Consider the following 12,291-nt stretch of genomic DNA (forward strand, 5'->3'; position numbering starts at 1 on the left):
TGTCCCTCAAGCAATCGCACAACCATCTGTCATGTTCATTTAAGCTTGGGATCATTGAAGGCTGTGCAGCAAGGACACCTTCAAACCGAACCAGCGATAAACTGGAAAAAACATGCTCATTCCTCCTGCCATAAAAATATAAAAAGAACACCTACGGCTTGTGTTTCTCCTGTCTGAAGTATCCCCACTGCAGCTAAATCACTCAAACTTAATGATTCAGACGGCACAACGGCAATCAGTTTAGCTCTGTTGATTTCCTGCTGACAACCTGCTCGAACACAACTCAAAAGAAAATCTAAATTTAAACACCAACGCCAGCAAATGCAGAAAAAAGGAGCATTTTTTTTATTCCGTATAAAGTTCGGTCTGCTGCAGAGTGCACTGCTCACTACACAAATCTTCAAATAACCTTGAGATTAAAAACAGTTATCTGCTTTTTAGTATGCCAGCTGACAAGCCTCTGGTGGATTCATTTATAGACTATTCAGACGTGGCATTCAGAGCTCGCACTGTGAACATTTCTCTGCTGCCAGCAGACAGAAGGGCACGGTCAAAAACATTCACACAATAGTGAGGTCTTTAGCAGAATTATCCAACAGATTAATGGGAAAATGGCTGCAAAAACCAGAACTGTCTGACCTGTGATTTAATTAGACGGCAGACATTTCAGAAAAAAATGACACATCTTCAATTAAACAGAAGTTAAGCACTAATTTTCTGGAAACGTCCATCGGTTTTGATGAGTCTTTATGGAGCGGCTTGTTTCTGAGGCCTGATGGGGCCGATGGACAGAGGCCGGTTGGTGAAAGGATGCCACTGGCCCTGGATGCTGGGACTGTCCGTGTGAAAAGGTTTACGGATGCGGATGATGTCGAGGCCGGACTGATTCGTCAGTTTGTTCAAAAGCTCGGAAATCTGCGGAGCGGTTTTGCTCGTGATGATTTCTTCCCTCACGTTGCCGTTTACTGCGAGAAGGGAGAAGAGGCAAAGTCTGAGTGACTTAGAAAAGGACAACATGAGTCAGAAAGACGCTACTTAACTCAGTCATATCAAACTCCTCATGTCATGGAACTTCTAACTGAACAGATAAACTAGAGCTACACTGCCCCCTGCAGGTTCTCCGAGGACCACTTTACTGGAGCTTCATTTAACCTTCCTGCTGGCACCAAAAAATATTGTTTTTTTTGTCTGAAAAAAATTCCCCAAATTTCTGAAAATTTGCAAAACCTTCAGGAAGAAAATTCCAATAATTCCTAAAAGTTTCCCTTAAAAGTTTTTCTTTTTTTTTTAATAAATTCCCCAAATTTGGCAAGAAAATTCTTGTAAATATTTTCAAAAAATGAGTAAAAATCATCCAAAAAATCCTAGAAATATCTCAAGTGATTACATATATATGATTAAAACTTCTAATATTTTCTTTAATAACATTCACATAAAAATCAACCAAAACTCGCTGGATTTTGGTTGATTTGTTTTAATATTTCTTTTTTCCCATCAAAAAATGTTCAAAGACCCTCGTGTTGTCACGAGGGTTAATCTTTGGAAGAAAAACCTGAAAAACCACCAAGTTTTTCATCAATATCAGCTGATCTTCAGTTATAAAGTCATGTTTTAGCTCAATCAGGCTGTTTTTAATGGAACAAAATACTTTAGAAAGCTGCTAAAACTTTTCATAATAGAAGAATAAAGAAGAAAGCAGCTATGTGGTCATTTTAACTTCACACTTAATTCGTTGAACAAACTATATATAAAACTTGGTACTATTGCAAGAAGTGTAAATTTGGTTTATTATTTTAATATGCAGCTAAATTCCTGTGCATTAATTGTGTATTTTGGTAACAATATAGTTAAAAATGCAGCCTTTGCACACTTCTAATTATTGAATTTGAAAGCAATTCTATAAGTCAGAGCAAAGTAGGTCTGCTTAACGTATTAAAAATTCTATTTTTGTCCCCCAGAAGACAAATATTTAACATGTGTATGACAAGCTTTATAGTGATCTGATATTCAGCATTTTTTCAAAGGTATCGTCGTTTCTTTACAATAGACATTACATTTAATTAATAAATTAATCAACAATTACAATATTCATAATTGAATTAAGTTTTTTGTTGGACTTTGTCTTAAAATTTTAGATCAAGATTTTACTTTTTACTTCCATCTGTGCATCAGTTTGAAGTATCAGTTATTGGTCGCCTGGAAAAAAACCTCACGGATCATCCCTTAACGGCAATAAATAAATGTTTACTGGTTTTATAGGATTTCTGTCTGTTCTGCCGGTCAGTTCTTTCCACAAAATTCTTTAGACATCTAAAACATAATCATAAATTCAGCTTTGTCTCTCTTTTCTTCAAAATTATACGGAACTAAAAGCTATAAATGATCAAAGAAGCATCGTGAAGAAAGAAGTCGGTTGTCTAATCCAAACACAAAGCTGTGGGAACTTACAATACTCTGCTACTATTTTGGGGATCCTGCAGGACTGAGGAGACACATAAACAACAGTTCCTGGGTTCTTCTTGGCGTAATCCACGACTCCCTCCTCAATAAAATCCCTAGAAGAGAAGAGAAGCTGGTGAGGAAATGTCATGCTGCACCTTTGATTACATCTAAAAACAAAGAGTATGAACAACAAACATAAAGACCTGCTGTACATGAACGTGATTAAGACTGACTCCAAATATAAGGTGTCTTATATCATTTAACAGAATACTAACTATGGGATCTGATAATAAACATGTCAGTAACCAGGAACTTGAAAATGACATTATTGATTCACATATGAGCTTCCCTTTACTTTCCTGCCGAGTCTATGATTTCAGCCGCTAAAGTACTGATACAATACACACACATAAACACATTACAGTCGTGTGTGAGTGTTTTTTTTTTGGGGGGGGTTACCTCACTCCCAGCGAGCTCTGCGCGTTTTTGGAGAAGATGAGGGAGATTCTTTTGAGCTGGCAGACGTACCGACCGACGCCGTTCTGAAGAACACTCTGCAGGAAGCGGCTCGGCGTCCCCCTGGAGGTCATGGTTCAACCGTGAGTTCACGATTGAACTAAAAACTCATTTAGTGGGCGAAAATAAACAGAATGAAGGCGTTAAATAGCAGCAAAATTTCTAGAGGACGATTTGACGGGCATGTACTCAGCGCAGTCCGTCGAGGAAAAGGTTCCGAGGGGAAACATAGAACTGACGCGACCGCTTAACAAAATACGAATTCATAATGAGACTTCCTCCGTTTGTCAATAAAAATATTGAATTTTGTTGTTATTTCTAAAATCAATGTTTATGTGTTTTAAATGTTTACGCGTTAAATGTAATTTTATCCCTAAAGATTGATCAACTTCCATCGTATGTTTCATCCGGACTTGTTTTGAAAGCGCACCGAAAAGCCCGGGTTACAGTGGAGCATGGGAGGAATGAGGAGAGACATCAGAGCCTGTAAGCTAGTTTTTGTGTTTGTTGCTGTGCTAAACGTAATTTGTTTTTAAGTAAAGACTTTCATGCACGTTCGTGTTAATTTTCATGCACCGTTTCAGTCATTTAAACAAAGAAACGTATTTTTGCCGCACTGTCCGTCCTCTCTGTGAATAACTGGGTCACACATGCCTTGACTTTGTAACGTTGCAGTGAGTTGCTGTTCGCATTAGGTGGATGTTTCTTCACGTTTTGTGTTTGTTGCTGTCATAAACATAATTTAATTTTATGTGAACGTTTTCATTCATCTTCATGCACTGTTTTAGTCATTATAACCAGAAAAAAATAACGATTTTTGCCTCAGTGTCACACATGGCTTGACTTTTTAACTTTGCAGTGAGCTGCTGCTTGCATTCGGTGGACGTTTCTTCATGTTTTTGTGTCTTTTCCAGGTTCCATGTGCTGACCAGATAACCCATGTGGAGAGGCCTGCTGCTGAAGGGCACCGCCTGTGTCTTGCAGGCGGCAGCCCAGAGGTTTCTCCACCAAAGACACTTTTCCTCTCCGTGTTTGAGCCTCCTCACCCAGAGGCTCCTCCACAGGCCTGCTACAGCTCCACTAAGACAGCAGGGTACTGGCTACTTCCTGGCACACAGGTGGGATAGGGGTTACAAAAAGGACGCCAAGTCTACCGAGTTCCCAGTGAGCCCGGTGACGATCACAGATATCAAACAGTATCTTCGCTCCAAAGACATTCCCTTCCACGATGGCTACAGCTGCCTCCACATCCCCAGCATCTTCGTCGAGGCGTCCGCCAGGAAGGACAGCTTCTCCTTGTTCATCGACAAAACCACCGGCCAGTTCCTGTGTAAGGGCACGCTGGTGGAGGGCAGCTGGGAGGACCTTCAGGACTGCCTGGAGGTGATGCAGAAGGAGGAGCAGGACTTCCTCAGCCCTCATGTGCTGCTGGGCTATCCGGAGAGCATGGAGGAGCAGGAGGAGAGGGAGAGGGAGCTGAGGGAGGTGCAGAGCATCTGGTCCAGCTCGGTTCCCCTCAGTGACCTCCCCGAGGACGAGGCCGAGCTTATTAAAACCATGTTCCAGGTATGGATGACTGTTACTGTTTTGGATGTTGCTTTTGTTCATTATACATCAATTTTATCATTTTTTTGTCTAAGTCAGACCCCTTTAAAAGTCTATTTTTAGAACCTTCCATTACCTGTACACCGCTGAATCCTCATTAGAGGGGGGCTGGAGTCTATCCCAGCTGACTGAGGGTGAAGACAGGGGACAGGAAACGGGTAACAGTCCATCATAGTGAGACAAACAATCACATTCACACCTACGGACAGTTTAGAATCATCAGTTAACCTGAGCATGTTTCTGGACTGTGGGAGGAAGCTGGAGAAAACCCACACATGCACAGGGAGATGCAGAAAGATCCAATGAAGGCCGCGACACGAACCAGGAACCAGCAAAAGTGCAAACCACCAAGTTACTGTACAGCCCCTGTTTTAGAAGGCGTTTTACTTTCAGTCTGTGTATTACAGTTCTTCAAGTATTTCAAAATGTATGCTGCTAATTCTGATTGTCTTTTTTACACATTCATGATCTAACAGAAAACACTGCATTCAAACTGACAGCTGCAGTGAGCACGATGCTGGACTGGCGCGCTTTAAAGCTTGTTTTAAATTAATCATAATCTTGCACCCCGTCAGACTAAAGCTTCAACTGGACCTCGCTGCAGTTCAGACAGAACATTAACTAGTTTGATTTTTTTGATTAAAGCAGTGAGGAAGTAAAATCTAATAATAAAACATTTGGAAAGTCCAGAAGCTTTGTTATGTTTAAAACCAGCTTCAACATCTGGCGCTAAACTGTCACCACTAATGATTGCTCAGTGTGTTTACTGGCTCTGTTGTCTCACACTGATGGACTTCTGCTTATTGTGTCATTTTATTGAGTGTAATTGCTGTTTTGTTTTGTTTTTTTCTCCTACCTGCTCAGGGACAGCAAATGTAAATTAGCTGCGAGCTAACACTGGTGCAATTACATTTAATTATGAATAAACAAATGAACAAAGCTGTTGCCAGACACATCACATCTCACATCCCAATAATGGAACAGCAGGGAAAGTAAATCCACAGAATAGGACAGTCGGCTTCCATTTACATAATGTTAATGAAAAGGTTTTCCATTCTGTTCGTGCTTTGATTTATACAAAAAATCATTCCTCAGTCTCAGGATTTGACTTTTTAAAATACACGATGTGGAGTTTTCTCAGAATAATATTGAATATTAATGGAAATCCAGGTGCTGTAAATGCTTTAAAATGTCAAGTCTGATGGTGATGTTTATTCATGTTTTGTTTCAGATCACAAAGATCTCTAATGCAACGCTCAAGAAGTTCAGCGTGAGACTCTTCAAGCCAACCAAGAGTCTGGTTTTCCCCTGGTTCGGTGGACCTGACTCCTCTTTAAAGGGGATCAAACTGTTATCAGCCCAAAGAACAGACTCAGACAGAGTGACTTATAATGAAGCTACCGTCCCAAAGAGCAGCTGCTACTGCAACCTGTTCGGCCTCCCTCTGGTGAGCCGTTTGGACTCGGAGGTGGTGGTTACCGGTCAGGAGCTGGACGCTCTGGCGGTGAGTCAGGCCACCGGACTGCCCAGCGTGGCTCTCCCTCGGGGGGTGAGCTGCCTCCCGCCCATCCTGCTGCCGTACCTGGAGCAGTTCAAACGGGTGACGCTGTGGCTGGGGGGAGACATTCGCTCCTGGGAGGCGTCCAAGATCTTTTCTCGGAAGCTGGGCCTGAGGCGCTGCTCGCTGGTGCGTCCCGGAGAGTTCCGGCCGTGTCCGGTGGAGGCCCTGGCCCGAGGACAGAACCTCGGCCACGTCATCAAGGCCTCCATCCCAGCAGCTCATAAATCCATCGTTTCCTTCAAGCAGCTGAGAGAGGACGTCTACGGAGAGCTGGTCAACACGGACCAGGTGGCTGGAGTGAAGTGGACCAGGTTTCCAGAACTCAACCGGATCCTGAAGGGACACCGCAAAGGAGAGCTGACTGTTTTTACAGGTACGGTGTAGGAGGAACCGACAGATACGGGTTTTTTCCAGGGCCGATACCAATTATTATAAGATAACCTTTTATTGGTCCCTTAGTGGGGACTTTATAGCATTAGCCACTGTGAGAGGAGCTAATTTTCTGGTTTGTGTTTCTTGTTCAGTTCTTGCTGCTTGAGAGGGATTTCTGAGACCACCGAGTCCTGAAACCTGAAGTAGTGCGTTTAATTTATCAATAAGTGTCCAATGACAACACTGATAATCAGAAAAATGCCAAACATCGGCTGCAATAATCGCTCTCTCCCTGCTGTCTAAGTAATCATGGTAATTTTAATACTTATAGCACTTTTTTAAGACACTCAGAGGCGCTTTACAAAGTAGGGAGTATATGGAAAAAGAAGGAATGTATAAAATACACAAAGGAAAATACAGAAAAAGAAATTATGAGTTGAAGGTAATGCTGAACAGTTGTGTTTTTATGGATTTGCTTGAAGGCAGAAGTAGTTATTTTTTTGAGAAATGTTGTGTTTTCTCAAGAGACAATAATTAAAAATATAGTCCTGGTTTATATCTCTTCACCACTGATGTACACAAATATTTTACAAACCATTAAAGCCGTGTCAATCCATATGAGGGCTGCAGCTAACATTTATTGTCACTGGTGTTAATTATTTTCTCCACTGCATGACTAGTTGTTTGGTCTATAAAATGCTGAGAAATATTGATCAGAGTTTCAAAAATCCCAGGATGACAAATATCTTGTTTGGCCACGGCTCGAGTAGAATCAGTTTCCTTTCACAGAGGAGAAAAGAAACATCTAAGAAGCTGGAATCGGAGCATTTAGACAGTTTTGTTCTTAAAAATGACCGAAACCAATGAATAGATTGTCAAAATAGTTGGGAACTAATCAGTTAATCGATAGTTACTCTTATTAATGGATGAAGTTATTATGTAAATGTTGAAAGTTGTTGCACGTGTCGACAAACCCACAAAGAGTTATCATCCAGCATTGCTTTTACTGTCATCTCTTTTGGCATCTTTGAGAGCCAGAAACTCCACAGCGAGCAGCACTTTTGATTTTAAAAAGCCTAAAAAGTGCACATAAACATGGGAAAAAAGACAAGATAATAAACGGGTGATGGTTCCATGTTTTGTGCTCTTTTCTTTTTTGCTGCATTTTAGTGGATAATGGTGCTTTTTTTAAAAATACACCACAAAAAACCCATTACCACAGCCTTAAACTGTTATTGTCAGTCAGTTTGTATGTAGCCAGCCTCTAATTCGGTGTTTTAAAGTTTGTTGTAGGAGCGATTCTTCAAAAGAACAGGACATAAAAGCATTCGAGTTAGAAGAAGTGAAGTTAACTTTTTATATGGCAGATTTAAAGCTGCCAAAGTTGCACCAGATCTCGGCTACAAGATGAAATTTGTCTGACAGGAAGGCCGAACTGTGTAAAGAGTTTGAATGTGAAATGTAAATGCAATCCGTTGTGCTCTGAACCGTTTACATTCATCCTGTTTCTTGATCAGGTCCCACTGGAAGCGGGAAGACCACCTTTATCAGTGAGCTGGCCTTGGATCTGTGCATGCAGGGCGTCAACACGCTGTGGGGAAGCTTCGAGATCAACAACGTACGTCTGGCCAAGATCATGCTGACGCAGTTCGCCATGCAGAGGCTGGAGGAGAACCTGGAGCAGTACGACTTCTGGGCCGACAAGTTCGAGGAGCTTCCACTCTACTTCATGACGTTCCACGGACAGCAGAACATCAAGTAGGTCTGATAGGAGCTTCAGGAAGAGCTGAGGGAAAATAACCGCTCCACTGATCTTTAACCTTCCTGTTGTCCTCATTTACGGGCACCAAAAATATCGTTTCCTTTTCTGAAAAAACCCAAAAATTCAGCAAAAGAAAAAAAATTCTGAAAATTTGCAAAATCTTCAGGAAGAAAATTCCAATAATTTCCTAAAAGTTTCCCTTAAAAGTTTTTTTTTTTTTTAAATCCCTCAAATTTGGCAAGAAAATTCTTGTAAATATTTCCAAAAAATTAGTAAAAATCTTCCAAAAAAAATCCTAAAAATATCTACAGTGATTACACATATATCAGTGAAACTTCTAATATTTTATTTAAGAACATTCACATAAAAATCAACCTAAGTCCAGTGAAATTTGCTGTAAAAGCCAGTAATGTTGCACACAGACCGACAGACTGACAACCGTACGGTGATCATCACATAACTTCGTCGTTCGGAAGTAAAAATATGAATTTTAGATCAAAGAAAACTGGAGGTTGTGTAGAGAAACAGCAGGACTGTTCACATGGACTTGGTTCTTCAAGACATCTCGGATGAGAGGTGGAACGTCTTGAAGAACCTACAAGATTCCAGATACAAGACGGGTTCTTCAAGACGTTCTTGTGGTCCTTGTGTCACTTCCCTGAAAACTTCATCCAAATCCGTTTGTCCGTTTTTTAGTAATGTTGCTAACAGACAGACAGACGCCGATCGTCTCATAACGAATCGATTCATCGGATACTGCTAGCTAGTCATAGTCGATTATTACAACTAGTCGTCTCAACTCTACCAAGTTGTGTTCTTAACACCATTTTTTATCGTAAATACCAGCTATTTTTGCACCTTTATTGTGAATATCAACATTTTTTTGTGCCTGTATTGTTAATACGAAAGTTTTTTGCACATTTTTTGCCAATACCAGCAATTTTGGAACCTTATTTCTTCAACCAGCACATTCTTTTGTACACTGGTTTCCTTATTTTCTCCAACTTCATCTCCAGGACGGTGCTGGACACCATGCAACATGCTGTCTACCTGTACGACATCAACCACGTCATCATCGATAATCTGCAATTCATGATGGGACAAGAAAACCTCTCAGTAGACAAGTAAGAGATTCACATTTCAGTTAAGATAAAAGGAGAACTTTTTAAATTGAAATGTCCATGTTGGTACATTTATTTGTGTTTTTTGGTATCACAAATGACAGTGTTTTATTTTGTTCCAGGTTTGCAGTCCAGGACCACATTATCGGAGTTTTCAGGAAGTTTGCCACCAGCAGCAGCTGCCATGTTACTCTGATCATTCACCCGAGGAAAGAGGAGGACGATCGAGAGCTGCAGACGGCGTCTATCTTTGGTTCTGCAAAGGTAAGACGGAAAGGATTTAGTGTTCAACTCTTTGAAGAGACGGTGCCGCAAAAGTATAGCTTTTAGTTCACTTCTAGTAAACAGTAACAGCGCTCGATTTGGACGGCCGCCGGGTCGCCATTTGCGACGTTTTTAGTCGCAAATGGCGACCGTCCAAATCGAGCGCTCGAACGGGCTGAACCGCCTATCCTGTTTTCTTCATGGAGGCAGCCACTTTATATGATGTCATCAACCTCCTATCATTCCTGGCGCTCGCGGCGACCTGGCGACCGTCTAAATCGAGCGCTGAGTAAGGAAGAAGAGGAAGTATTTTCGCACCATGTTTTAGTCAGAAGTGTGGGGGATTTAAGCCAAATCTGCAATTTCAGGATTTTATTTTTTAATTTTTTTAACCTAATTTTCTAAAGATGGCATGAAGAAATGGCAGAATATAATAGTTTAATTAACAAAAATAGGTCAAATAATGAGGAATTATATAGATTTTCTTTTGTGCAACACTATTTTAGGAATTATATTTAAAATTTTTATCATCCCAATTCTTATTTACATAAGACTAGTAGAAAAATAGCATTGCTCCATACATCCAGGCTACAATTAACTATCTAATGTGTTTATTACTCCATAAAGCTTCATTTTACACTCATTTACCCTTTTTTGTATGTATTTTTATTTTGGGCTTTATTATAGTTATTTGCTGAAGTGTTGTGTGCTATTTTTATTTATAAATAATACCTGAGCAGGGTTTTAAAGGTCTTAAATAACACAAGTATTAGCGCGATCTTTTTCCAATAAAAAAGATGCACAGGCTTTCGGTTCAGGAAGGTTCAGTCAGACGCGCCCAGCGCTGTCCATGATACACACAGATCCAAACGCTCCAGACCAGAATTTCCATTTCCATAAATCCATTTATTCCAAGATCAAAACAACAAAAAACAGAGAATCTTCTTACCAGCAGCGGCAATCCAAATCGGCCAAATAGCAAAAAAAAACAACGCTTACCTACATCAGCGCCAGCGGTCTTAAACTGTGTGGCTGCCTAGAACAAAAAGCTTCCCGTCCCCGTGCGATCACCCACCTCCATCCAGGTGCTGCAGTCACCTGGACATAATGAGTGGGCGGACACATAGCCACACCAACAAAATAACGATACAAACAAAAGCATTCTATAAGATTGATATTAACTCAGAATTAAAAAAAAAAAAGGTTTTCTACTTAACATACTAAATCAGATTATACACAGATTGCCGATTTTGCACAAATTACATAAATTTTGGCTCCAACAACAAGAATGCATAGATTTCTGTTAAATATGGTAAACCACACTTATTTCCTTACTGTTGTGCATAGTCATCAAATAAAAATCCATTCCAAGCCAGGAAAAAACCCTCCTAAGAGCATTTTTAGACGTAAATTAATACTTTTATTGATTTGATGCTGTCATGAATATACATATGCCATAACATTCAACACAAACTGCAGTTTTTTGATCTTTCTTTGACCCTCCAGGCCAGCCAAGAAGCCGACAACGTCCTGATTCTGCAGGAGAAGAAGCTGGTATCGAGCCCCGGCCGCAGATCTCTGCAGGTGACGAAGAATCGCTTCGACGGAGACGTGGGCATCTTCCCTCTGGACTTCATCAAGGCTTCGCTCACCTTTTCAACCCCCCTCAAAGGCAAACATAAGCTGAGGAAGGTCGCTAACAAGCCCGAAAACGAGGGGGAGGTCGAGGGGAATGCAGTGGGAGGAGCGGCAGTGAAGAAGGAGGAGGTTAAAAAAGAGAAAGCAGAGAAGGCGACTAAAGCAACAAAAACTCCACGAACTGTTAAAAGTCCTGCAACTGGACATGAAACCACCCAGAAGTAATAATAAAAAGTATTATTCAAAGTATGGATCCTTTTCTCTGTAGATCAGGACGATAATGTGACAGCTGGAGCTGATTGAGACTCAAGTTTTGTGTGAAAGATCATGTTTTATGTCAACATGAGGTTCAACTAAGGTGAATGTAAGCATGTGAAATATATGTAAGAAGATGTTTCATTCTGGAAGGAAGAAAGGATGTTACAACCAGAATGATGTTAACGTGTTAAACTCCCGCTCTGTATTAAGTCTGAATTCTCCGTTAAAAGTGTTTAATATCAGTTTAAAACAATGCTGTGACTCCAAAAGCTACTGGTTTTATGTTTCATGCTAACAGTATCACTGTTTGTGCTCCTACCTCACCACAATGTGTTCTCTACTGACTTTTTGTACAACTATGACTTCTTAAATGAGCTGCTTTTTGTAATAAAATGCACCCGATGCTGGTTTTGATTGTTTTCATTTGTGGTCAGCAGGGGGCGATGTAGGCTAACATAACAATTTGGATAACCACAAATGAAAGCTCCTGTAAATAAACCTGCACAGCAAATATTACTGCGCTTATCTGCAAAATGGTCTTAATATGTATTCGATTTGGCTTCACTTTCACGTCTGAGTGTTTCAAAAATAACTGCAAACTGCTGTTGAGTTAAACAGGAAGCAGCACAATCCTCCTGTGAGATGGCATTTTTATAAAACTTTCATTCAGAACGTTAATTTGAAGGAACTTCAGAGGTTGTCGGCCTCCTTTTACCCTCCTTCCATGATCGTTTCCGCCTTTGAACACTGAT

At 40.6% G+C, this 12,291-nt stretch overlaps 2 protein-coding genes across 4 annotated transcripts; one reads left to right on the forward strand and one right to left on the reverse strand.

Annotated features, from left to right (window-relative positions):
* Positions 1-322: 322 nt before the first annotated feature.
* mrpl43 (mitochondrial ribosomal protein L43) lies at positions 323-3,098 on the reverse strand. Of its 2 annotated transcripts, none has more exons than XM_051939903.1 (3): positions 2,971-3,098; positions 2,449-2,555; positions 323-965 (listed from the first exon to the last, which is right to left on the reverse strand). In XM_051939903.1, exons 1-3 carry the CDS (start codon positions 3,030-3,032, stop codon positions 748-750), a joined length of 387 nt encoding a protein of 128 aa, XP_051795863.1. In that variant the 5' UTR covers positions 3,033-3,098; the 3' UTR covers positions 323-747. The 2 variants fall into 2 exon arrangements, with proteins under 2 accessions (XP_051795863.1, XP_022064589.1); XM_022208897.2 differs by having other exon boundaries at positions 2,902-3,051.
* twnk (twinkle mtDNA helicase) lies at positions 2,917-11,946 on the forward strand. 2 transcript variants are annotated; one of them, XM_022208895.2, is made up of 8 exons: positions 2,917-3,041; positions 3,338-3,444; positions 3,873-4,524; positions 5,795-6,497; positions 8,014-8,254; positions 9,275-9,382; positions 9,502-9,643; positions 11,150-11,946. In XM_022208895.2, exons 3-8 carry the CDS (start codon positions 3,898-3,900, stop codon positions 11,504-11,506), a joined length of 2,178 nt encoding a protein of 725 aa, XP_022064587.2. In that variant the 5' UTR covers positions 2,917-3,041; positions 3,338-3,444; positions 3,873-3,897; the 3' UTR covers positions 11,507-11,946. The 2 variants fall into 2 exon arrangements, with proteins under 2 accessions (XP_022064587.2, XP_051795856.1); XM_051939896.1 differs by lacking the exon at positions 3,338-3,444 and having other exon boundaries at positions 2,941-3,041.
* Positions 11,947-12,291: the final 345 nt, after the last annotated feature.

This window comes from Acanthochromis polyacanthus, chromosome 19, assembly GCF_021347895.1.
Source record: "Acanthochromis polyacanthus isolate Apoly-LR-REF ecotype Palm Island chromosome 19, KAUST_Apoly_ChrSc, whole genome shotgun sequence".
NCBI classification, from domain to species: domain Eukaryota; kingdom Metazoa; phylum Chordata; class Actinopteri; family Pomacentridae; genus Acanthochromis; species Acanthochromis polyacanthus.

Excerpts from the sequence above, each read along its gene's own strand:
- mrpl43 (XM_022208897.2), bottom strand. The coding sequence starts at position 3,032 with ATGACCTCCAGGGGGACGCCGAGCCGCTTCCTGCAGAGTGTTCTTCAG. Across the intron at positions 2,556-2,901 it reads CAGAGCTCGCTGGGAGTGAG|GGATTTTATTGAGGAGGGAG; the intron begins GTAACCCCCCCC and ends CTTCTCTTCTAG. Across the intron at positions 966-2,448 it reads CAAAATAGTAGCAGAGTATT|TAAACGGCAACGTGAGGGAA; the intron begins GTAAGTTCCCAC and ends CCCTTCTCGCAG.
- twnk (XM_022208895.2), top strand. The coding sequence starts at position 3,898 with ATGTGGAGAGGCCTGCTGCTGAAGGGCACCGCCTGTGTCTTGCAGGCG. Across the intron at positions 9,383-9,501 it reads GAAAACCTCTCAGTAGACAA|GTTTGCAGTCCAGGACCACA; the intron begins GTAAGAGATTCA and ends ATTTTGTTCCAG. Across the intron at positions 9,644-11,149 it reads CTATCTTTGGTTCTGCAAAG|GCCAGCCAAGAAGCCGACAA; the intron begins GTAAGACGGAAA and ends TTGACCCTCCAG.